At 42.2% G+C, this 26,244-nt stretch overlaps 1 protein-coding gene across 1 annotated transcript in view; it reads left to right on the top strand.

Annotated features, from left to right (window-relative positions):
• ZNF704 (zinc finger protein 704) overlaps positions 1–15,832 on the top strand; it is a 257,024-nt gene extending 241,192 nt beyond the window's left edge. Inside the window, 2 exon segments of the mRNA XM_017858962.1 lie at positions 1,167–1,264; positions 2,823–15,832. Of these exon segments, the coding sequence (XP_017714451.1) occupies positions 1,167–1,264; positions 2,823–2,934 (210 nt within the window). The 3' untranslated portion in view covers positions 2,935–15,832.
• The last annotated feature ends 10,412 nt before the right edge of the window (positions 15,833–26,244 follow it).

Here is a 26,244-nt window from a genome sequence, read left to right as displayed (position 1 = left end):
GTCCTTCTCTATGACTGAGGGACAGAAGAGCAACAGAGTTAAACACACGTCCTGGTGCCAGGGAGAGCTGCAGCACAGCCCTGGCTCCACCATGACACATGCCGTGACCTTTGGCAAGTTACTTAACCTCCATCTGCCTTGGTTTCCTAATCTATAAAATGGGAACAATAGTAATACTATGTGGAGTCGTTGTGAAGATTAAAGCTGCTGTCAGTGTACCTAGCACATAGTGAGCACTCAGTAAGTGTTTGGTGGATGGCATATGTTCTTAATTTGCTCAGGCTCTCTGCCTCTTGCCTTTATTCCTTCCTGTTTGGACCTGAGAGTCTGCTGAGGGGGTGTTTTATACAAGAATCCATGTATTTAGTGGCTGTGATTGATCCACTAGAGCCAACAGAAGGCCTAGACCTGCATTGTGTCATTGTCGGTTACTACCTACATAATCTTAAATAAATCTCTTAACCTCTCTAGGTATGTTTCATCTTCTAAAAAGGGAATGGTGAGCCTTGCCCTACTTGACAGGGTTCATGAGGATTAAAAGAAGTAAACAGGAATGTACTTTAAGGTTTAAAATATTATTCAAGTGAAAATATGGTATTATGAGCCACTTGAAATGCATAGATACGAAGTAAAAAATGTTTGAGATATTGGCTATTGGTTGGTCTTCTCTGTTTGGGAATGCATTTTAATTCTGCCATAAGCAGCCCTCCTCCATTTTAATGTGTTGTCTCTGTGAGGAAAGCATCTCTGCTTCTTTTTTTCTTTTTTTTTTTTTTTTGAGACAGGATCTCACTCTGTCACCCAGGCTAGAGTGCAGTGGCGCGATCTCAGCTTACTGCAGCCTCCGCCCCGGGGTTCAAACAATTCTCCTGCCTCAGCCTCCCAAGTAGCTGGGACTACAGGCACACACCCCCAAGCTTGGCTAATTTTTGTACTTTTTGGTAGAGACAGTGTTTCACCATGTTGGCCAGGCTGATTGAACTCCTGACCACAAGTGCTCCACCCACCTCGACCTCCCAAAGTTCTGGGATTACAGGTGTGAGCCACCGCGCCTGGCCTCATCTCTGCTTCTAATGGTCAAGGACCAGTGTCCACATAGCAAAGGCTAACTAACTGCATGGGTGGAAAACCTGTCCCATCAACTTTGTTTTCCATGTATTCACCAGGTGTCACCCACACATCATCATCCAGTGGGCACAGGAGAGCAGAGACAGCATGCGCACACGGTCCTGTCCTCCCCACCCAGAGGCACAGTCAGCCTAAGGTACGACAGCTTAAAACTCCGCATACTTCACCACAAGGGAATTAACTGTAAAACAGAACAGCAGAGAGAACCCTGAGAGATGATCTTCTATAAAATTTCTCCACAATTGACAAAACTCACTTTCTTTTTTTCCTGTGGTTTTTCCCATCCATTACCTATTAATGAAGATTTATTGTTTTAGGGGGTAATAATTTACAGTAAGGTTTTGGGTTTTGTTGTTTTGTTTTGTTTTACAGAATAGGTAATGGTGATTATTGGGTCTATTTAGAGCCATGTTGTATTAATCTCTATATTAAATGAACTATAAGATACAATTTTTAATGCAGATCAAGAACAATCTCCCCAGAAGTTCCTTAACCAAAATACAGTAGTCCCCTTTTATCCACAGTTTTACTTTCTGTGGTTTCAGTTACCCGAAGTCAGTTGTGGCCCAAAAATGCTTAATGGAGAATTCCAGAAATAAATGATTCCTAAGTTTTAAATTGCAAACCATTCTGAGTCATGTAATGAAATTTTGTGCCATCCAGCTCCGTCCTGCCTGGGATGAATGTTATCCCTTTGTTCAGTGTATCCACAGTGTCTACACTACTCTCCCATTAGATTGACTCTTACAAACTGTGCTTGTGTTCAAGTAACCCTTCTTTTACTTAATGATGGACCCAAAGTGCAAGAGTGGTGAGGCTTTAATTCAGATATGCCAAAGACAAGCCATAAAGTGCTTCCTTTAAGTGAAAAGGTGAAAGTTTTCAACTTAACAAAGAAAGAAAAAAATTGTTACATTGAGGTTGCAAAAATCGACAGTAAGAATGAATCTTCAATCCATGAAACTGTAAAGAAAGAAAAAGAAATTCATGCATAGTATATATATGAGGTTTGTACTATCTGCAGTTTCAGGCATCCACTGGGGGTCTTGGAACATATTCCCCACCCTTAGCAGGGACTGCTGTACTAGAAATTGAGAATGGAGGGAGCATTTGAAAGTACCTATTTAAAAACTTGAAAGAGCAATGTTGCTCTCTACTGACATTTGTTGTGTTTACTTATTTAATTCAGTTTTATGAAGATGCCCAAATGGACATGTCCACGAGTAGACAAATAGAAGCCTAAGGGATATAGTAGCAAATTTTTACAGTTGAGTGGCTCTGAAAACAACCAGCACATATTAGAGTCTGAACCTAGAGAGAAGTTGCCCTGTCTCCCAGGCTGGAGTGCAGTGGTGCGATCTCGACTCACTGCAACCTCCACCTCCCGGGTTCAAGTGATTCTCCTGCCTCAGCCTCCTGAGTAGCTGGGATACAGGTGCGTGCCATCATGCCTGGCTAATTTTTGTATGTTTTTAGTAGAGACAGAGTTTCACCATGTTGAGTAGGCTGGCCTCAAACTGCTGACTGCTGGTGATTTGCCCACCTCTGCCTCCCAAAGTGCTGGGATTACAGGCATGAGCCACCATGGCCAGCCTTTTTTTTTTTCCCCTCACTCTTTCAAGGGATTTTGAGCTCTCCATAGAATGCCTATGGAATTCCTCCCACTAAACTAACCTTCCTCGTCTATCTTACAGGAAGCCCAGGGGAGAGGGCAAAAAGTGTCGGAAGGTGTACGGGATGGAGAACCGAGACATGTGGTGTACCGCTTGCCGCTGGAAGAAAGCCTGCCAGAGGTTCCTCGACTGAGAGACCCCCAGGCAGAGGGGCTTGGGGCCCTGAGCCGCTCCTGCCCTGGCCTCCCACTGCAGGTGTTGGAAAGAGCTTTTCCTCCTGAATAAAACACAGTTGAAGCTGGGAAAAGCCTTTTCAGGAGCCTTGGAGGAATAACAGCAAAACACAGAAAATTGTTTAAGTCACCACCTATGACAAAAGAAAGTTGCTCTTACTGAGAACCCAGCCTGGAACAGCTATAGCTAGCTTTTTTCCTTCAAAAGAAAAGTCAACTTTTTTGCTGTATGTCTAGATTTAAAACTGTGGACTTCTGTAGCAATTGAACCAACAAAGCCCATTTTACCTAGAAAGGAGGCATATTTTGATAAGCTTTCTGAATTATGCCATTTCCAAGATTTTTTTGACACTTAAAAAACAAGCTACAGGTTATTCAGTAGCATTTGTACAAAGAACAATACCTACTTTTGTTGTGAATAATCTTTTCCCTATTTTCCATTTGACTTCTCGGAGCAGTATATGTCAGGATGTGTTGCAAGAAAGCGCAGCACTCTGGACATCTTTTCTATGTCTTTTTGTTTGTTTTGTTTTTAAGAATGACCCCAAACTGAACCATGGTAGAGCTATTAGCTTGTAGGGCCCCCAGATGGCATAAACTCGAGAAGCGATTGTCCACGGAAATCACCAGCAGACTTCAGCCCCACGCTGAGTTCAGGAAGTCCAGCTGTCACTGTTGGGAAACATCTAGGAGTCTTCCTTGGATCCATAAGAAGCTCTTCCCCTGAGGCAGCACAGCTAATTTTACTCTCTACCTGCCACAACTCAGTCAAGAACTGGCACCTGTAGCCATCTGGGTAAGCCTCGATGCTTCTTTCAGGGATGTGACACAAATGGCAACTCAGAGCTATTTGTTACTGCTTGTCTGTCAAGATTGTAGCCAGGTTAATGGGTCATTTTCCTTTTCTCCAAGCTCCACCACTGACTGATTTCGGAAGAGGTAGAGAACTTCAAACTGTCCCAGCAGGTTTGCTTTAGACAGCAGAGCACAGCCCACATGGCCCCACCTGTTCAGAAAGTCATATTAGGTCGACAAACCACTTCCATTCTGAGTGCACTTTTATAGGTTTTATGCTTTAGCATGTCTGGGAGCTGAGTTAATGAACAATATAAACATGTGAGTAAATGGAAGGTTGTCAAACCTTAATTTTTTCTTATAAAAATATTGGAGCTATTCATTTAAGAATTCGCTCAAAAGGGAACATACAGAACATCAAAAGGAAAATGCATGTAGGTATAGGAATTTCTCAATTTAGTAGGGCCAGGGCTTGCACTGTGTTCCATTTATTGGACTTCGTAACTTGCTTGCTTGTTTGGAGGATAGTGGTGTGGGAAGAGGGGAGTCGTCAAGCCCTATAAATAAGCTCATTCTCTATCTACCCTACTCTCAATTGCCCTGCTAAAGAGTTATTTCTCCTATACCTATGCAAAGTAGGAAGAGCACCTTATAGGAGGCACTGTATAGGGACAGGGGACATGGGATCAGCCATAGGAATGTTAAATGAAATTGCACAGAGGAAAGTTTAATATATGTCTAGAGATTGTACATACACTTTTTTAAGCGTAGAGAGAAGTCATCTAGTAATGACAAATATTCTTTTTATATACAAGCAAAAGAAAGTATAAGGAGGTTCTACAGCGCAACATCCACGATCTGTGCATTCACATATTATGGGACTCTTATTTCTTAAACTTTCATATAAATTTTTAAAAATTGTTCCTTAGAAGAGATCCTGGTTTTGTGGTTTTTTTTTTTTTCATTTATTTCTTTAAAAACATTTATTTTAGGAGAAGAGAGAAAGAGCTTCATCTAATTTTGCATCTTGATTACCAATCAGTAGTAGCCACAGCACCAGCAATACTGTATGTTTTAGACTTACAAGGTCAGCCAGGAAATGGCATTTTTAAAAATGCAGAAATGTGTTTGTTTCTTCTACTCTAGCATGTCCTTTCTCCTCCTGGTGTCCTGTCACCCCCCATGCAGCACCACTGATGTGAGATGATGCTCTGGTTGGTCCAGGAAGCCCTGAGCCATGGGCAGATTACCCAATGGCCTTGGGAGGCCAGAGCTGGTCACCTGTTTAAGCAAGTTCACCATGTATTTAAATGATAGGGTACAGTCCTGGACTAGAGGTTTTTCTCTTCAGCAAAGCTCTCTAGCCCTTGATCGTTGGACTGTTACTAATAGAAAAAGATTCAAGTCATGAAGTATAAAATCCATCCCCCATCCCAGAACTTTGAAACACAAGGAGGGAGAGTTCTTTGCTATGGAGCAGTCCTGGAGCAAAGCCCCGTGGCTTTCACCCCCAGATATATACCCCATGAGTGTGCTAAGCTCCAGCTTAGCTGAGCCAAGCTCATTCCTTACCTGGTGTGCGGCCAGTGCACAGGTGTAAGCAGAACTATAGAGCTGAATGTAGCTTCCCTGGGATCTCTTCTCCTTTCTAAAGTGTTTTTCACACAGTTCTGTGCCTCCTGCCCAAGCTGGGGCTCCTTTCTGCCTGATAGCCCAGGGCTCTGTGTCGTTTCTTTTCTGGCTTCAGGTGCAGACAGACCCTCAGTACCTTCCTAGACACGGACACATATTCCCTGGACCAATGCATGGAATAACTAGTAGACCACAGGTGGCTGGTCTTGACGAAAAGGGATTATACTCCTTACAGGCCACCCTGAAAGCTATGAATTCCAATATACACCGCTGATCGTGCAAGTTAGGTTTCTTTTTTTTTTTTTAATGTAGCTTTATTTTGTTATGTTTTGGAACTAAATGAAGTGCCAAATTAGCCAGACATTCGTTGGATGCCATCGCTGTGGAACCAAGTTCTCTGTATGTGTTCGTTTGACTGGGAGGAGGGGGAGGGCTGGGCAGACTGCTCCCACAGCAGGCTGGCGGTGGAACTGGAGCCCTGGCCACCGCAGGGAGCTCAGGGGAGGCCTGTCTGCAAAAGACATGCAAAACAATGGATTCTGGTCCCGAAATATTTCTAAGTAAGGCATAATGTAGCCTTTTGATTTTTTTTCTCCTTTGACACACCAACCTTCAGAAAAGTTTTCGCATCTCTCTCCAAAGAAGTCATTTCATAGTGACTGACAGGACATTCTCCAGACAGTGACAAAACAGAGTGGCCAGCAGGCAGTGGTGTTAAGCCTTGGGCCTTCCCAGAAGATGTGTGCTGCATTGGTGGGAGGCAGTGTGACAACCTGGAGAAAACACACAGGTAGCAAGGGGGTCGGTGAGGTAAAAGAGGTCTGTGAACACCTGGCTCTTGCTCATCTTCTTGGTGCTGATCAGCTAGTGGTCACCATCCCTGAGCACCTCCCAGGGAGCTGCCATTGTCTCCTCTGGGAGCAGCTGCCTGAGGCAAGGAGAGAATGACCTGAAGGGAAGTACCTCTGGCCAAGGGTGCAGGGCTGCTGTGCCCAGCCAGAGCGGGCCATCTCTAGCAGATACAGACTTCTCTCCACCACACTAGCTGAAAAGTTTTCTCCCTTGGTTGGCAAAAGCCAGTGTCAGGAAAAAAGTCGTGCGTTTCTGACCAAGAATGTGTGCGCTTAGCTGCAAAGTGCCCAGCGGCAGCTCCAGGCACCAACAAGGTGCCCTTTTGTTAGACAATTCCTGCCTGAATGAACATAACCATATTGCAGATGAAAATTTTCAGTAGAGAATGACACAATTCTTGACCTTTCTAAAAACTTTTCAAAGAGATAGCCACATGTCTATATGTTGCAAAAGATTTTTAAAACTGAAATGTCCTCCATTAAATCTCAAGATCCCTGGAGTTTTAAGTCTGCTGTTTCTGGTGTCACACTAAGCCACACTTTTGAAAGCAGCCCTGGGTTCTGAATTAGCTGGCACTGCTGAATCCATGTTCCCCCTTCATCAGACTCCAAAGTGCAGCATTCACTTGCAAAGGTTCAGAGAAAAGTGGCCAGAGTTGTACATATAAGAGAGATACCTTGAGAATAGTAGCAAAATACTGTAAATAATATTCATTTCCTCAGGGAAAAATAAAGGGCATGCAAACATAGGTCTGGAGACTCCTAAAACTAGGAAGAATTTTGTTGTCACTAAAGTCTTTTCTACTCAGAACAATTTTTTTCTTCAGATGAACATGGTATCATTTCAAGACAAATTTCCATGAACTGGGCAGTGCTGACATTTGTGAGGCGTGGGGGAGTGCCCTGGGAAAATGGTTCGTAGCTGACCCGTAGCCTAAGGCTAATATTTGGACCACAGGCGCAATGCCTGGGGGTGGGGCGGGGTGGGGATATTCCTAGACTCATGTAAGGCTTTTTCTGAATGTAATTGTGAATACAAAGCCTTTCTGGTTCTTTTTATCATTACCCAATGGATGACTGTTTATTAGCTATCAGCAGAATTCTGTAGGTGAAAGCAAGCCGTAAATGATGTACATTTTGCTTTAATAGCATGTTAGCAAACAAACTTCCATGGACTCTTGTGGACAAGGTGCTGATTTTTCTCATGACCCTGTAGAATTGCTATCGACCACATCTTCTGTAGCACTGACCTGTGTGAACTCGGGGAAGAATTTGTGCATACAAATGAGTGGAAACAGAGCAGGATTCATGAATATGAATGAGAATGTGGATCATTTTGGAGAATGCCCCAGGCACACGGGTCAACTGGAAATTTCATTTCTCTAAGAAAGTAGCCCTACCAGCGGCACGGACTGTCCCTGTTCCTCGTACCTGTGAGGATTCCTCCATATCGGAACTGATTCTTGTGTCTTTTTTGCATTGTAACTAGCCAAACCTGAAGTCAGTAAATAAAATGAGATTAGCACTTTTTTTAGGTACCAGTTGTATCACTGAGTAATGCACACCAATAGAGCAAGAAACTATAAAATGTATTTAAGACCAGCTGGTTTGCTTATTACGATTGACTTTGAAAAAGCCCATATCCAATGATATACATGCTTTAAAAGGTATATCTGTCATAGGACCAGGAACCAAAATGAGAATTTTACTTCTGGTCCTGTTTTGTAAATAGTTCCTTTTTCTGAAGACAATCTCATGTTTTATAACTTTTGTTGTGGGTCTGAGAATCATAATGGTAATATGTTGTGGCAAAATGTAATCTTTAAATAACAAAAACAATTATAACTTAATTTTCCAAATAAAACAAGAAATATACTGGTTAGGCTTCTACAGTTCTAAGAGACATGACACTTTGGTAATAAGCGTCAGTACTCTACTTCTCAAGTTAACTGGAAATATTTTACAAGATGCAGTGTTTTGTAATCACAAAGAACACAGACATTTTGCGAGAAATGACCTTGGTTTTATACATTGTAGCTTATTTTTTAAATATATAGTATTTTACCAGACAGGAAGTGTTAATATTATAAGTAATTCCGGCTCACCAAACAAAGGGCTATGTCTCTTTTAAGCAAATGTTTTGATGCATATCTTTTTAATTAACCCTCTGCAGCAAGGGTAGAAACACAGATCAGATGGAATGGGTATTATAAGAGAATCAAGGTAGCAACAGCTACTCCTTTTATCATTAACGGTGTGTTTTCAAAGCATGGAAAAAGATGCCTGAAGAGTCATTTTATATATTTTAAATCTAAAAAATGTTCACAGATATGCTTATAGGCCATGGGAGAAATATTCTTATAAATTTTTTAGTGTAAAATGATAAATTCTGTGTCACAAAGATAAGTTTACCACTTGACCTACCAGAGCCACAGATACTTGCATTTAACCAGCAAGTATCATTTGGTGGAAATTCCTAAAATCATATTAGATAGGTCCGAAGATAGAATTCTTAGGTGATCAGTAGTGTTTAAAATAATTTTGTCCTCAGCACTAAGTATATAACTGTAATTTCCACATAAGAACAAGTGCTTCCAAAATATAGTGGAGGGAAAAAAGAAAATTAAAAAAGAAAAAGAACAAGTGCTTGATTTTTCACTGTGAAGAACTAGCAGGCACACGAGGTTGTGATCAGTAAGTGACTGCGTTCCCAAGAACCAGGAAACAGAGGGGAGTTGTGAAGAGTTTATTAAAACTGCACAAATAATTTAGAGCTTTGCCAAAACCATTTCATAATGCTGTACAGTTTTTTCAAGCCCACTCACTGTTAAAACAAGAAAGCATCTTTTCTTTCTAAGATTTTAGTAATCCAGAAGCTAGCCTAATTAGCCAAGTATGCAGATAACATCAAAAGCAAAGCTGAGATAGAACAGCCATACACCCGTTGGGCAGCTCTTATGAGGTGGTCAGAAGGTCACTTGGACCTTGGTTTCAAATAGGCTTTAGAATCTGCACACTTGAGGACTAGAAATGCACAGAGTTAGGGAAAGCCATGTACAGCCTTGGCTCCTGGTCTTTACGATGAGGCGTCCTGCATATCTCTGTTTTCACTCCTTGGAATGTCTCCATTATTAGCATTAAAGTCCCCAAGAAGTTTTTATTGCTGTGCAGTTTTGAACCAAATGAGTCTCATTTCCAAAAGATTCCTAATTCTATATAGGAGAGGTTGCAAATGTCAGTGCCTCAGAAGGACCACGCAAGTTCTGTAAATGATTGATGTGGATCAGGCAAAGAGGAACACAAGAATGGTGAAGACCAGGTTGAACTGGAGAACACATGCCCTCTTTGAAGGGGCGCCCACACTCAGCTCTAGACAATCAGAACCATGCAGAAATCAGGCCCAGGGCTGCTAGATCTTCTGACTTGGAAATAGGATATTACCTGACACGTAAGTGTTGACAACTAACTCAAACTCTTGGCCAACACTATGCAGACCAAAGAGAAGCTGTACACAGGCAGGTGCAGCCTGCAGCCCCCAGTTTCAACTGTTAGGAAAAGTGGATTTCACATTCCACAGTTGTCAGGTCAGGTTCATCCATCAGCCCCACAAACTCGCATGTCGGCACTATCTGGGCAACTAAAATAAAAGTGGGGAAAGAGATCGTTTCTCCCCGGATATCATTCTCATGGCAGACTTGAATAGAGATAACGCTGAGTTATCCAGCTCTCTCACTCTGCCTCCTTTTGGCATGCCCAGGCCGTGCCCCACAAAGCATTGAATCACTGTTACCTTATTTTCTTACTGTTTTCTACCGTGGCCACTGTGATGAGGGGCTGGCAAAGAGCAGCCTCGTGCCTTCCGAGAAGGTGGCCAGGAGCCTCTGAAGCTTGCAGCGAGCACACATTGCCTCCTTGTGCCAAAGCCCTTTGCCAGCCTCCCCACACTCCTTCCTTCTCCATTCTGCCTCATGAGTCTTCGTTCCCGTGTCAAATTACCACTGCTTCACCTATGATACAGCAGAAGCCTTGCTTCAGAACTGGTAGGCATTTAGGTTATTTCGGAGTGTCCACTAACCTCAAAAGGAGGTTTTTCCCACATACAAAACTCTAGCATCTTTGAGGGCAAAAGCAAAATGGGAATAAATGTGTCATGAAAAAAATGAGAAGTTGCTTCCTTCATTTAGATGGACTAAGTTATTTTAAACTGTATCTTACATCAGAGTCCTGATGGTATTGGGATAATCACTGACCCTTTCACGTATGTAATAAATCCGTCTCGTTCACACACACTATTCCATTTGATCTCTGTAAGAACCCAGCGTAGAATAGGAATATTTAAAATCAGCATACCCACCTCCAAGGCCAACCCAGAGTAGTCTTGAACCTGAGTCAGCCTCAGTACTGCTTGCAAGGAAGAGGGAAAGGGCTCATTAAAGGCCTGGCTCAGACCTTAGTCTTCCAGACTGATTAGGGACATAAGAAGACCCAGGGACCCACCGTGTTCTCAAACCATCTTTTCAGTCCAGGCCTTTCAGCATAGACGTAAAGAGCCCACCCGTTACTCAGTCATGTTGCCAAGTGCAAACTGATTTATCCCCAGATGAATCCCTTTACTATAGCGGATCTCTAATCCCTAAATTTCAGCCAATTTGGTAGTTAATTATAGGAGCTTATTAGCTAAATGTATGTTCTGAGTAAAAGTTTTGACTCCTTGGGGAAAATTTATTTTGCTGCTAGCATACAACATTTGCTATGTATATAAACTTAAGTCAATGCCAGAAATTTTAAAACCAGCTCAAATTTATAATCCGTAATGATCAAATCAAAACATACTGTAAATTCAGAGTTGGAAACGCCTGGTAATATGGTTAAGTCATGTTTAAATATGAATGCAATTTAAATGACATTGGCAATGCCTGAGATTTCTTTCATTGTGAATGATTAAAAAGCAGTCCAAAATATGAATGGATTTCATCTTACCTTTCTCCCATTAATTTACCAGGTGTAACATCTTGAGTTTGGAGTTAAGTCATTCACAGGCAGTTGAGTCGTGGAGCTAGAAGGAGCCTCAAAAAAAAAACATTTTGGCCAGACTCCTACATCATGAACAGGGTTCTTGATGAATGATACTTATTATTATGTTTCTAAAGTAATACAGTGTTGGAGAAGGAAGCAGTTTAGTGCTTTCCTCTTCTGATGGAAAAGAATCATAGTTAGCACCATTGCCATGACAATAACAGGATGTAGAAAGACCCATGAAGAAAGAAAGAAAAAGAAAGCTATGGTTCCAAAAGCAAGTAACCGTAGATTTTGAAAGAAGGTGGAGATGGTGATTAAACTGTAGTCCTTGTTTTTCAAAAATGTTCTTTCATGTTAGGCACCATCCACATAGTTATTAACTACCAACTTCCAAAGAGAAGATCCCCTTGATTTATTTATATCATGAAAATACTAAAAATTAATTCTCAAGTCTAATTAACTATTACATTATCTTGCTAGGGCCATTTCCCTAAATTTTTAATTCAGAAAATTAACCAGAGTTGGCCAGATGCAGTGGTTCACGCCTATAATCCCAGCACTTTGGGAGGCCAAGGTGGATGGATCACTTGAGGTCAGAGTTCAAGACCAGCCTGGCCAACAGAGGAAGAAAGAAAGAGTGAAAACAGAAGAAGAGTGAAACCCTGTCTTTACTAAAAATACAAAAATTAGTTGGGCGTGGTGGTGCACACTTGTAATTCCAGCTACTTGGGAGGCTGAGGCAGGGGAATCCCTTGAACCCGGGAGGTAGAGGTTGCAGTGAGCCGAGATTGCACCGCTGCACCTGGGGGATGGAGTGAGACTACCATTAAAGAAGGAAACTTCCTTTAAACAGAAAAAAACAAAGGTGCTCATCTATTTCTTCTGAATTCTCTCTACATCCTTGACTTAAAAGGAAAACCAGCACTCTAGAGAAGAAACGGAGCTTTAAAAGAGAACAGTCCCCATTCCAGCTACCAGTCTTGCTTTCCCCCATCTTGGCGAGCCCCAATGAATTTGCTATTGAAAGATTACCCATCCCTTTGCCCTCATTTCCCTGAGCTGGAGGCCAGGCTGTTGTTAACGTTTTTTCAATTCTAAAGCCCCGATGGGACATTCTTGTTTCCGTGATACTGCTTTCTCTCTCTTAAATTAAGGTGCAAGGGGATAAATATTACTGTGACTGGGATGTAAGGCTCAGTCAGTGTGGCTATCCCCTTCCTTCGGGAAAAATATTCCATCTGTCTGAACGGTTTTAGGTGATCATGAGGAGAGCAGCTTAGCAGACAGCCAGCCACGCTCATCACAAAAGATTTGGTCAGACTCACTGTAAAGAATGACAAGGCAGATAGCTAATTCTTTCACTGTGCCTCAAAGCCTGCTGTGCAAGTCAGCAACCCGACTGGTCCTTTCCACATGCGAGGCTAATAGAGTGATCAGAACCAGGAATGTGAGCTGGGTTCCACCTTAGGAGGGGACAGTGAGGGCAGAGCAAGAGGGCTCCATGTTTAATTACTCCAGGCTCTGACTTCTGCCCACAATTACAGAGCATGAAAGCAGAATTGGCCTTTAGTATGTGAAAAGGAAGTGGCTCCTGCAGGGTGTAATTGTTATAATTTCGTATTTATGGAAAGAGAAGAGGACTCCAGTCCACTCATGTTGTTAAGCACTTGCCCCTCACTCCACTGGAGCCCCCTTCCTATGCTTTGGGCACAGATGGCTGGGACCGAGAGGAAAGAGGAAGAGCAGCTGCCAGAGTGTGAATATACCCCTCAGGGATCTACAGTGGAGTTTAATGATAAACTACCCATACTCTCCCAAAAAAGGTTGAGGGGCAATGCATAACTTTGCAGATTACAACCCTTGTTTTACTTTTTAAACCTTTTTTCCATACTCTTATTGGAAATCAATGGCTGTGATGTGACCAACACCTGTGATGATAGCAAAGCCCCTCCTTTCACTGTCTGCCAACTTCGGGGAACCTCCTTGGTCATTGGTAGAAAGCTTTAGAAAAGACTTAGCTTTTAGGGAAGAACTAAAATCTCCAAAACATACTAGTCCCATGACTTCGATAACTGAAAATGTCCTGGGTGTAAATTAACCCAGGAATGTGGATCATACATGTTTAAAAGAAAAAAAAAAAATCCCTGAATCAATATTTTCCTACAACACACCCTAAAATTCCTATTTTTGTAATTAATGGTTGGACAGTGATCAGCCATTTAAACATAGGCTCTCTGGAATAACCAGACACTAGAATAGTTTCCGAAGTGTTTTGTGTATCAAAATCCTATATGCTTAGAAGAAGAACTCAGGATAAGAAAAAATCGCTAGGTCCCAAAGGGTTCATGACTATCATCAGATGCAACTGCGAGTGACCTACGGTCATTTTATCAAATGAGAAGACTGGAGAGAGAACAACAGTAATCACAAAACCTCTGTTGCTCTTAGTCCATGACAATGTTTAAGGAAACTTTTAAAAATTAAGCCATCTTCTGAATTGTTTTCTACACCAAATCTAAAATATTAAAATGAAATTATTAAATATTTAAAACGGGGTATTTAGTGGAAATGCAATCAGTAGAAAGCATTGCTTTTTAGTGCCTGCTAAACAAGTAAAGGAGAAAGAATGAAGAGAAAACAGCAGTCCTTCCTGTGTGACACTCGTGTGAAAATGACTGGCATTCACATGTCATTGAGTGCTAACTCAAAAGCTAAGTGGCAATGCTGTCCAATGTTTAGAGATCTTTTGAAATATAATCTTACTACCATTCAGAGGTAAGTACTTGCTTAACAAAAGTCTTTAATATTAGTGAATGAATGTATAAAATTATAAACTATGCATTTTCAAAGAGTAGCATGTATTTTGTATTGAATCCAAGTAAATTTTTGCATAGCTACCTACCACAATTGCAAATTATTCAAAATAAACTTGGATACATATCCTTATGGGGATATGGGAAGCCCATCTATATTCTCCTACTTGATGTTTTTAAAGATTGAAACTTTACTCTGAAACATCAGGCTCTAAAAAATTCCATCATTAACATGAATAAATGGGAAATGGTTTATTTTTTACTCCTTAAGCATAAATGGGAAATGTTGGCTGTTAGAAAATGTGCCCAGTTCTTTAAAGGTTCTAGTAACACTGGATTAACAAGCAAACGAAACTGCACGAAGTGAATGAATATTTCATTGGATAAAAATGGCATAGGTTTTATCTGTTGGGTGTAATGCTCAATCCCAGAAAAAAAATATTCTTCAAGGGGTTTCGGTTATAGTTTCAAAGAACAAAATATGAAAATATTGTCCAGCAAGGCAAATCATTGATCTTTTTTCAAAATTACTTATATTTTGGAAAGTCTATATAGAATATACACAAATTTCTTCAGCCCTTTTGTTGATTTCATATTTTCATGAAACCTCTTCCCCTAATAATTTGCCTTCTCTCTTTAATCAGTGCTTTACTACATTACTCAGCATGAAAAAGTATCTTTTCCTTCATCTGACAATGTGGAAATAACTCCATTTCTCTGCCATTCTGGTTCTCTTCAGTGTCCATTGAGAAAGTTTCTCAACTGTTTGTAAAATACAGGGGCGGGGGGGAAACACACACACACATTTCTAAACCTGGTACTTAAGGTTATACTGGATTGTTTGCTACCTAATTAGAAGTTATTGGGGGAGGGGCAATGTGTCTTTTTATATGATTTTAGCCAAATTCAGATGTTCTGATACACATTTCTGAATACCTATCTGACTGTAAATACAGCCTGTGGAGGTTCAGGTTGATAAACCTTTTACCTGACTGTTCCTCAGCCATGCTCCTTGCCAGCTTCTGGCACATTGTACATAGATTTGTTGAATGTTTAAATCATTTGTTTTTCTAAATGCTATTCTCTAAAACAATTTTTTGAATTTCTGTTGCTTTCCATTGTTTTGGACTTTGTGTGTTTGTTTAAAAAAAATGTTTCCTAAATATTTAACACCAGGAAAAATATTTTTAAATAAACTGGTGCTAATTGAAACAGAAGGAAATTTTCAGATCGAAGATGTACAATGTTAAATGTTCACACCAGTTAAACTGCACTTTCCCAAGGGGACAGCTGGCATCTACTTGAAATGGGCATCAAGAGACCACCAAATGTTTACAGTTTCTGTGGCTCATTTAAGTGTAAAATGCAGAAGTGGCTCTGTCCCCCCAGGGTTGAGGATTTGCTACACTGGTCCTCTGGAAGCATTTAAGTAGAAAAAAAGGCTTATAGTAAGAATCACTTTAGTAATCGTCTTCTGGTCCTTGGACTTTTCTGTTCTGTAATGCTTGTAATAATGAATATGGTGTTGCCAATCTAGTCTGATATCATTGTTGACCTGTACTTACTTTGTGGATGGTTCTACCTGGGGTTGCACTGGCACAAACAGAGCCAGAACACTGGACTTTCAGAAGACCATTTTGACTTCTACAGTGTCTACACACATGAATTTAAATGCACTTGTAACTGGTTAATTACCATGAAGTAAGTCTAACTTCCACTTAATAAAAGTTTTTGTGTATCTGCTTCTATTTGGAAACCATTTATTTAATTAAGGATAACTAATGTATACCAAGAAAGGCTCGCTGGGGCTTGGGGTTTTACCTAGAGTTGTAAAAATAGTTCAAAACCAAAGAGATGTCTTCATTATCAAGGCCATTTTTAGAAACATGTGGAAGGCATGTGTCCTCATGTTCAGCCCTGCTAATGACAATTTCAACCCATTCCCTTAGCAATCCTTAGCAATGATTGTCCAGATATGTTAGCTGCTGACCTTGTGCTGCTGACTTGTGTTCCAAACAAGTAGACAACGTGGCAAACAGAGGGAAAATAATACCTATTTTGAAGCTAAGCCAGCCTGGAATTGTCATCTTCAGGCCTCAGGCTCCTGAAAGTGGGTTTCTGCAAAGCTGACTTTCAGTGCCCACATTTGCCGTGGAGGAGGGATGGGCACAGCAGCCTCCACATACTGTGCTCAGACTGCAAGTGCGCCCCTCCCAAGCCCTCTGCTCCCAGGGTCCCAGAGGCTCTCCAGGTCTCAGTGACTGGGACACAGCAGAACCCTCAGGGGCAGGGCAGCAGAAAAAGATACTGAGAATCTGGGCCTTAGATGTTGTCCTGCAAAGTTGTGTGGAAAGCATAAATTTGCAAAACAAGTTTTTACTAAATCCTATACAAAGGGATGCTGCAGCAAACAGCTGAGGAGGTAATGAATGTTTTTAGTGTAAAAATGCAAGCTACCTTCCCCTCAAAAAATACCCTGCAAGAACTTACATTTCCTAAGGGTGAAGACCGTGTCCTGTGTCTTCTACCCACTTTGTGTCATACTCTACCAGGCATATAATAGATGATCAATACATTTTTTAATGAGTAGATGAACAAATTGTTCAGACAGCATTTCTTCAGCCTTCAGATGTGCTTTCTGCCTTCAACCTGCCATTGCTGGAACAAAGCAGAGGAAATAAGGAAACATTTTAAAGACTGGCATAGACATTTATTTGGAAAGCCACATTTTTAAAGTTTCTTTAGAATATGTACATTCTCAAAATGGCCAACTCCAAATGACTATATTGATTACATAATAATTAGCCAATACAGGACAAAGTGCAATCACATGGTTACTGTTTTATGTAGAAATGCCTTGCACATAGCAATTCAATAAATAAGTGAACAAAAATGAATGCTTCTAAAGGAAATAAATTACAACATAGGTCTGTGCTCTTACAAGCAAGCAGAGTAAATGGAATGAGACTATTAGGATCTGTGTCAGTAACACAGGAGAGAGAATCCAGGCTGGCATTAAGGCATAATAGACACTATTTTAGGAGAAGGATCTGGGTATTATAGTCATCGTTTATTTGTTTGTATCTGTGTAATATATGCACACAGTTACAAAAAAAATCAGGGTAGTAAAAAGCTTACAGTGAAAGCAGGTCCCTGCTGCTGTCCCTTTTCACCCCTTCATTATGCTCCTAGAAGCAGCCACATTTGACTTCTTTAACTGTTTCTTCTGGGACTTGATTCCATTTATATTTTTTTATTTAATTATATGCAAGTATGCCTGACAAGCTCCAGCCAGCTCCAGCCAAGGCATCTATGGTATCAAGAGCAAGAGGCACAGAGCACAGCACGAGGCTGGAGAGTGTTGCACAGGGACTGGCAAAGTGCCTGGCACAGGGAAGTTCCCTGTGTTACAAGGGGTGCCCCCTGCGCACGGTTGAGACCTAATGCTCTGAACAACACAGGCATCTCCCTGTGCATTAGGACGCTGGCCTGTGGGCTGATCCATGAGTTTCTCACAAGTTTGCTGGTTGTGAATCAATTCTTCAAAGCACAGTAAGCCTGGGTAACCTGAAAACAATCAAATGTCCTCACCTCCAAATGAAACCTGCAAACTAGCCTCAGACCCCAGGCCAAAGCCTTCAGTCAGCCAGCTGGCTAGCAGGTCGCTCACAATCTCTTTTAATATCATCTGCACAGCAATTCCTAGTTTTTGATACATTCCTTACTTTAGCTGATTTCACTGTAATGGCCAGATCATCCCCGAAAAACAATTCATGTCAGAGGTTGCAGAACAGCTCAGCTAAGGGAAAATTGCTCACTGTTCACCTTGTGGCTACAGCCAGAGGTGCTAGAAACCAGCTGCACCCATACATTTTATGTGCTTGGCTGCAAGTAATAATCCCACTCAAACTCGACCAAGCAAACACAAGTGGGAATTTACTGAAAGGACACATGGTGTCTTCTGTGGGACCCCTGGTCAGATGATGTTGTCAGGCCACATAGAGGCCTGGAATCAGGAGTGAGAAAGGATTTGGGAAATAGGCAGCCACACTGCCCTTCCAGTTCCATCCTGTCATCCAGTCTCCAGGGGCAGCAGGATCAAGACTCCTCTCTTTTCTAGGGTCTCTTCCCTCCTCACCCTACATAGCTGCCTTTTCTGCTCTTCCAGCATGTGGTGGAAAATGGCCAGCAGAGGCCTACATGACCTCCCAACACATGCAGTCAAGAGGGGACTAGAATTTTGGAGCACCAATTCCAAACACGAGAGAATTTGATTGGCCTAACAAGGGAGAGCCATCTTCCCCTGCTCCAACCAACTGGGCTGGGGTGAGAGTGTACTGTTCGGGGCCACATGGAAGTTTCTCTAATAATTTTGTTTGCACCAACCTAATAATAAAGTGTGGGTGGAGGTGGGCAGATCACTTGAGCCCAAGAGTTTGAGACCAGCCTGGGCAACAAGGGGAGACCCCATCTCTACAAAATATAAAAATATTAGCTGGGCATGAGAGCACGTGTCTGTAGTCCCAGCTACTCAGGAGGCTGAGATGGGAGGATCACTTGAGCCAGGAAGACTGAGGCTGCAGTGAGCTGTTTGTGCCACTGCATTTCAGAATGGAAAACAGAGCAAGACCTTGCCTCAAAAAAAAAAAGTGTGAGGTTGGGAAGGAAATGATTGGTGGAAGAAATAATTTTACCATTTCTAGTACAGGATACAAAACCCATTTTTCTTGCTAATAAATACAGTCATGGGTTATTATACCCAGGTGGGATCTGAAAGATCATCTAATTTAACTCTTGGTTCACAGATGAGATTCATGACCATGAATATCATTTGACATTTTGGTATTGTTTAATGTCAGTTTGTTTTCATAAAGTTCCACTGTTTACTTGTTTTCTGAAAGATAAGGTTATCTATTATCTAGGCCATTGAAAACCACCTATGAAAAAATTATTTTTAAAGTTATAAAAGGGGCCAAGTGTGATGGCCCACGCCTGTAATCCCAGCACTTTGAGAAGCCAAGATGGGCAGATCACCTGAGGTCAGGAGTTGGAGACCAGCCTGGGAAACACGGCAAAACCCTATCTCTACCAAAAATACAAAAAATTAGCCAGGTGTGGTGGTGAGCGCCTGTGGTCACAGCTACTCGGGAGGCTGAGGCACAAGAATTGCTTGAGCCTGGGTGGCAGAGGCGGCAGTGAGCCGAGATTCTACCACCACACTCCAGCCTGGGTTACAGCGTGAGACCCTATCTCAAAAATAAAGTTAAAAAAGCATTGCTTATTATCTTAAATATAGCCTCACCAAGTACAGAGGGTAGGAAAACTGGAGCCATACTGCCTGAATTCAAATCCCAGCTTCACCATTTACTAACTGTGTGACCGTGGAGAAATTACATAACCTCTGTGTGCCTCAATTTCCTGCAGCATAAAATATGGATAATAATGTGACCTGTCTCATATGAGTATCGGGAGTTATAAATGAGTTAATATGTGTAACGTGTTTAGTATGCTGCCTGGCACATATTGAGAGCCATGAAAGTATTTTTTTGGCTCCCCCAAAGTATTTCTCTGAGTAATCAACTTTAAGTAACTTGAGACAAATACATTAGTCCCAAAAAGCATCTTGAACCATTACAGCAGAAGCTGTCAGTTAGCTGCAGTAAGCTAAAAGTACATTTTTATTTCTAACAAAGATTATTTTCTAATGTTTCAAGTTAGAACTCTGTACTATAGAAGTACAGAAAAGTAGAAAGAATATCAGATAACTACCACCCTCACAAATAAGCACTGGTAGATTGATACATTTTTCTCAAGCTATTTCCATGCATATTTATTCACATAGTTGTGATCACACTGTATATATAATTCAGCATGCTGCCTTTAGTCACTTAACATTATAGCATATGCAACTCCCCATATCATTAAATATTTTCAAATGCCTTCATTTCAATAGCTGTGTAATAGTACCGCATGTAGATATACGCTGATTTCCTTAAATATTCTCCTATTTGGAAAATGTATGTTGTTTTCAATTTTATACTCTTTTAAACTTTTACTACAGTTGCCAAATTACTATCCAAATGATTTGGCTCAATTTACTCTCCCAGTGGCAAAGTGAATGAGTGTCTTTCTGTAGGCTCACCTGCAAGGAGTATTATCATTTTTTAAAATCTGTCCTAAGTTGATAGATACTAAAAAGCATGTCATCCTTGTTTTAATTTTTCCTTCCTTCCTTTTTCCCTTCCTTCCTTCCTTCCTTCTTTCTTCCTTCCTCCTTCCCTGCCTCCCTCCCGCTTTCTCTTTCTCTTTTTCTCTTTTTTTTTCTCTCTCTCTCTCCTTTCTCTTTCTTTTCTTTCGACAGAATCTAGCTCCGTTGCCTAGGCTGGAGTGCAGTGGCACAGTCATAGCTCCCTGCAAACTTAAACTGCTAGGCTCAAATGATCTTCTTGCCTCAGCCTTCCGTAGCCGGACTACAGGTGCATGCCACTGCAACCAGCTATGGTTTTTTATGTTTCTGTAGGGATGGGGGTCTTACTGTGTTACCCAGGCTGGTCTCAAAATCTTGGTCTCAAGCAATCCTCCTGCCTCGGCCTCCCAAAGTGCTGGGATTACAGGTGTGAGCCATCATGACCAGTCAATTTGTAGTTCTTAAATAAAAGCTGATTATGTTAAACAGTTTTCTCTGTCAGACATTTACAATTTATATTTACAATTTGTCAGTTCACATCCTTTGCCTATTTATCTTTTGGGATCTTAACCCTTCCTTATGTATTAGTAGGAGTTCTTTCTATTGTTAGGATTTAAACTTCTGTCTTATTTGCTATAATTGTTTTTGCAATGTATGTGCATTTTAAATTCAGGTATGACACATTTTTGCTTGCACATTTTAAAATCTTTGTATCATTAAATCTGTCAGTGGTTTGCTTTAAAATTTCACAGCCCACCCACAGCTTAGACAGGCCTCTCACATTTCAGGTGTCAAATAATATTTCCCTTATATTTTCTTTGCCTTTTATTTATACTAATTTTTTCTTAACTGTCTAGAATATTTTGATATAAGGTAAAGCTCAAAATGTTTTTTGTTTTGTTTTGTTTTTTCTTTGACAGAGTCTCACTCTATAGCCCAGGCTGGAGTGCAATAATGCCATCTCGGCTCACTGCAACCTCCACCTCGCAGGTTCAAGCGATTGTACTGCCTCAGCCTCCTGAGTAGCTGGGATTACCAGTTACTACAGGTGCGCGCCACCACGCCCGGTTTTGTATTTTTAGTAGAGACAGAGTTTTACCATGTTGACCAGGTTGATCTCAAACTCCTGACCTCAGGTGACCCACCCGCCTCGGCCTCCCAAAGTGCTGGGATTACAGGCGGGAGCCACCTTGCCTGGCCTTCAGAATGTATTCTTTTTTCCAAATGCTGGCTAATGTCAACTTCATTTATGATTAACCCAGCCGTTCTCCAGCTTTTTTTTTTGCATGACCATTAGTTACTGAACTGTTACCAAGTTAGGATCTCCTCAAGGCTCTTTAGTTCCTGATTTAACTCAGTCAACCCAATTTCCCCTTCCCCTTTTTCTATGGCCGTTTATGCATCATTCGGCAGGAATTAGTGAGACTGATGGTCTCTGATCCCCAAAAGTCATATATACTGTTGTCCACTGGAGAGAAACCCATTCCATGAGGTCCTTGGACTTCTGTTCCTATCATCCATCACCCACTCTTAGTGCCACGGTCATGCTGTGGTCTCTAGGGGCACAGCCTATGCCACATCTACTGACATATTCCACATTACTCTCTAAGGACCCTTCCAGTGTCCCGGCCCTGCCTCAACCCTCCTGCCTCTCTCTGGAGCCCTAGGAAACTCAAGGGCTTTCTTGACCTATCTAGACCTTGCCATGCCACACTAACTCCCTTGCCCAGCCCCTCTGGCACCATGATGGCCTCTCCCTGGAGCATGCTCTGAAAAGCAGGGCGCAGGTCACTCTATTTGGAAATCCCACTCAACATAATAGGTGTTGCTTCCACTTTCCAGTCATATATCCCTTTGGTGAGACCACACCAGAGGTTTGTTCTGGTGCTCTTCTCTCTGCCTCTCTGGAATTCTTTTCCTCCAACTAGACTACCTTGCAGTATCACGGGCTCCTCTCACCCCACTGTCATCTTTGACACCACTCTCTCCACTTCTTGCAGCAAATCCATTACGAAGTCCAGTGGATTTTATCTCCTATATATCTTTTAAATTGGCTCAATTCTCTGTTTCCACTGCTCCCACCTGAGTGGAAGCCACCATCCTCTATTGCCTGTACTTTCTTAATGGCACCTAACGAGTCTCCCCCAGTTACTAGTGCATTCTTTCAATGCACTCTTCATGCACCCTAAATCCTGCCAATGCTGCTTGCGTGGGTCCCAGTGCAATTCAGCCCTAATGGCACCCACCCCCACTTTCCACTTGCCTAGAATGACACACACATCAAAATGTATCTGAAAGTTTGTTAAATGAGGCTGGGTGTGGTGGCTCACACCTGTAATTCCAGCACTTTGGGAGGCTGAGGCAGGCAGATTGCTTGAACTCAGGAATTCGAGACCAGTTGGGCAACATAGTGAAACTCCTGTCTCTACAAAAAATACAAAAATTGACTGGGCATGGTGGCACACACCTGTAGTCCCAGCTACTCAGGAGGTTGAGGTGGGAGGATCCCTTGAACTAGGGAGGTGGAGGTTGCAGTGAGCTGAGATCGCACCACTGCACTCCAGCCTGGGCAGTAGTGAGACCCTGTCTCAGAAAGAAAGGTGCCAGGCATGGTGGCTCACACCTGTAATCCCAACACTTTGGGAGGCCGATGTGGACACATCACTTGAGGTCAGGAGTTCGATACCAGCCTGGCCAACATGATGAAATCCCATCTCTACTAAAAATACAAAAAGTAGCCAGGCGTGGTGCCACATGCCTGTAATCCCAGCTATTCAGGAGGCCAAGGCAGGAGAATCACTTGAACCCAGGAGGCAGAGGTTGCAATGAGCGGAGATCACACCACTGGGCTCCAGCCTGGGCAACACAGCAAGACTCCATCTCAAAAAAAAAAAGAAAAAAAGAAAAAAAAGGAAGCTTGTTAAATGAATAAACAGAATAAAAACTAAAAACTACAAGGCCACTTCAGTCACATGGAGTCTGATCTTCCCACAAAAAAATAAAAAATTATAAAATGAGTTACACAAAGAATTCATCTCCCTTTTTACGTTTTTGTTTGTTTTGAGGTGATAGCAATGGAAGGAAGAGGATTTTCTGAGAAAATCCAGCAATAAATGTCTCAGTAGAAGCTTAGGTACGAGAATTTTTACAATCTGATGATCAATTGGAAAAACTGATTATAAATATACACCCTTGGCGCATTGCTTAGACAAAATGAATAATCTCTTCTTGAGAGCAAATGTTTACTGACTTCTGCAGTATAACTCTATTTTCTAGCGTACCTCTCAATACAAATTGTTCTTATGTAAGCCACAGCACCTTAATATGAAATTATTTACTTTTAATAATAGAAAAGTTATTTTTGACTGCAAAGAAACCATAAATCTGGCCTGTTTTGCTTCAGTTCATTTGTTTGGACGGCCATCTGGCAAATTATTCAACACAGTGAAGACAGACTATTCCTCAGTACAAGTCAAATATGTTCCATTTAAAAGCTGATGTTGTGCCTAAGGCTGAGCTGTAATTCTTTTTTCATTTTCTTCTCTTTGCTTTTTATAGCCAAATAAACAAAGGATTTGACTTAGAACTTCTTGTACTTCTTTATCCACCGTATGATGATAAAGTAATAAAATGGCTTCCATGTGCCACATATGAAAACCAATGTCATAATTTTAGAGAAACAAGAACGGACTGTAGACACTTCTGCCTTCTGGGAGACAGTGATAATTCTTCCCAAGGCAGACAGGTCTTTGGTTTTTAGGAAAACACCTCAGAGAACATTGACAATTCTTCTTTAGTAGAAAGAAAAGCCCTTTGGATGCAGCCTGAATAGCCCATTTTTCTGTGCAATACACAAATGGAATTTGGACAGTCAGGCAGTGTGTGTGTGTGTGTGTGTGTGTGTGTGTGTGTGTGTGTGTGTTTGTGTGTGTGTGTCAGGGAGGATAAGGAACCCAGAACTAAGGAAAGAAGCAGGGAGACGTAAGAAGACAGTGCTGTCCCGTGGAACTTTCTGTGATGATAGAAATGTTCTGCATTCTGTACCTTCTAATACGGCAGCCACCGAGTGCTTCAACTGTGGCTGATGTAACAGAGAAAATGAATTTTTAAATCAGTTTAATTTAAATGAAAATGGCCACACGTGGTTATTTTGTCCTGGACAGTGCAGACAAAGGACTTTTCACATCACCCACTCCCCACCTCCCTTAACATGAGCCACAAGCAGCAGGGAGAGGGCTGGGAAACCAGACAGCTCCTGAGGACCTCCCAAGGCAGGGACACTAAGGGGCTTTCAAAAAGGCCAGGCCAGGCGTAGTGGCTCACACCTGGACTCCCAGCCCTTTTGGAGGCCAAGGCAGATGGATCTCCTGAGGTCAAGAGTTCGAGATCAGACTGGTCAACATGGTGAAACCCCGTCTCTACTAAAAATACAAAAATGAGCCAGGCATACTGGTGTGTGCCTGTAATCCCAGCTACTCAGGAGGCTAAGGCAGGAGAATCGTTTGAGCCTGGGGGGGCGGAGCTTGCAGTGAGCCGAGATCACGCCACTGCACTTCAGCCTGGGTTACACAGCGAGACTCTGTCTCAAGAAAAAAACAAAAAAGGAGGTCAATTTTAAGTCGTTGCCTGCTCTGTGTTTCTTCTGTCATCCACAGTCCTTCAGTAAAGCCTCTTTTACTAAGGTGACAGTTCATCTCAGCTTGCTGGGACTACCACTTGTGCCTGGTGTCCTGGTGTAATTCAATCAGTTCAGCCTGTAGTCCCAGCTACTCAGGAGGATTACTTGAGCCCAGGAGTTCAAGACCAACCTGAGCAATATAGTGGAACTCTGTTCAAAAAAAAAGAAAAACAAAAGTGTCCCCCTTGGACAATATATCATATTGACACCCTTCTTAAGCACATGGCCTTGTATTTGTGGTGTTGTGGGGATTTAGAGACAGGAGTGTAAAGAGATTCCTTGGGCTGGCCTTCCCTGCCACTGCACTGCTCCACAGCAGCCTTGTACAGGAAGTGGGATGGAGTAGAAGTGAAACCAAGCTGTCTTTCCTCAACTATATCAAAGGACGGGGGTGGAGGGATGTGTGGAGAGCCAGTTACAAAAATGAGAAAAGGGGCTGGGCGCAGTGGCTCACGCCTGTAATCCCAGCACTTTGAGAGGCCAAGGCAGGAGAATTGCTTGAGGTCAGGAGTTCGAGACCAGCCTGGCCAACACGGGGAAACCCCGTCTCTACTAAAATTACAAAAATTAGCCAGGCATGGTGGCACACACCTATAATCCCAGCATCCCAGCTACTCGGAAGGCTGAGGCACGAGAATCGCTAGACCCCAGGAGGCAGAGATGGCTGTGAGCTGAGATAGTGCCACTGCACTCCAGCCTGGGTGACGAAGCAAGACTCCATAAAAAAAAAAAAAAAAAAAAGTAAGAGAAATAAAGTGTTTCTGGAACTTTCAAGCATTGTCAAGGAAATTGGGCAGATTAAGTGTCTTTCCACTCTCCTGTGCTTGAAAGAATTCAGTATTAATAGGCAGCACACTCTAATGCACTTAAACCTACAAGAACACTTGTAAACTTCTTTAAGGCATAGAGTTGAAAGTAAAATTATCCTAGGGGGCAGTTCCAAGATGGCCGAATAGGAACAGCTCCAGTCTACAGCTCCCAGCGTGAGCGACGCAGAAGACCAGTGATTTCTGCATTTCCAACTGAGGTACAGGGTTCATCTCACTGGGGCTTGTCGGACAGTGGGGGCAGGACAGTGGGTGTAGCCCACCGAGTGTGAGCTGAAGCAGGTGAGGCATCGCCTCACCAGGGAAGAGCAAGGAGCCAGGGAATTCCCTTTCTTAGCCAAGGGAAGTGGGGACAGATGGCACCTGGAAAATCGGGTCACTCCCACCCTAATACTGTGCTTTTCCAACGGTCTTAGCAGACGGCACACCAGGAGATTAGACCCTGCACCTGGCTCAGAGGATCCCACA

The sequence above is a fragment of the Rhinopithecus bieti genome, unplaced genomic scaffold (assembly GCF_001698545.2).
Source record: "Rhinopithecus bieti isolate Rb0 unplaced genomic scaffold, ASM169854v2 scaffold_48197, whole genome shotgun sequence".
In the NCBI taxonomy this organism is placed as follows: domain Eukaryota; kingdom Metazoa; phylum Chordata; class Mammalia; order Primates; family Cercopithecidae; genus Rhinopithecus; species Rhinopithecus bieti.
Note: the sequence above shows the minus strand (reverse complement) of the source record. Positions and strands in the feature narration are given on the sequence as shown.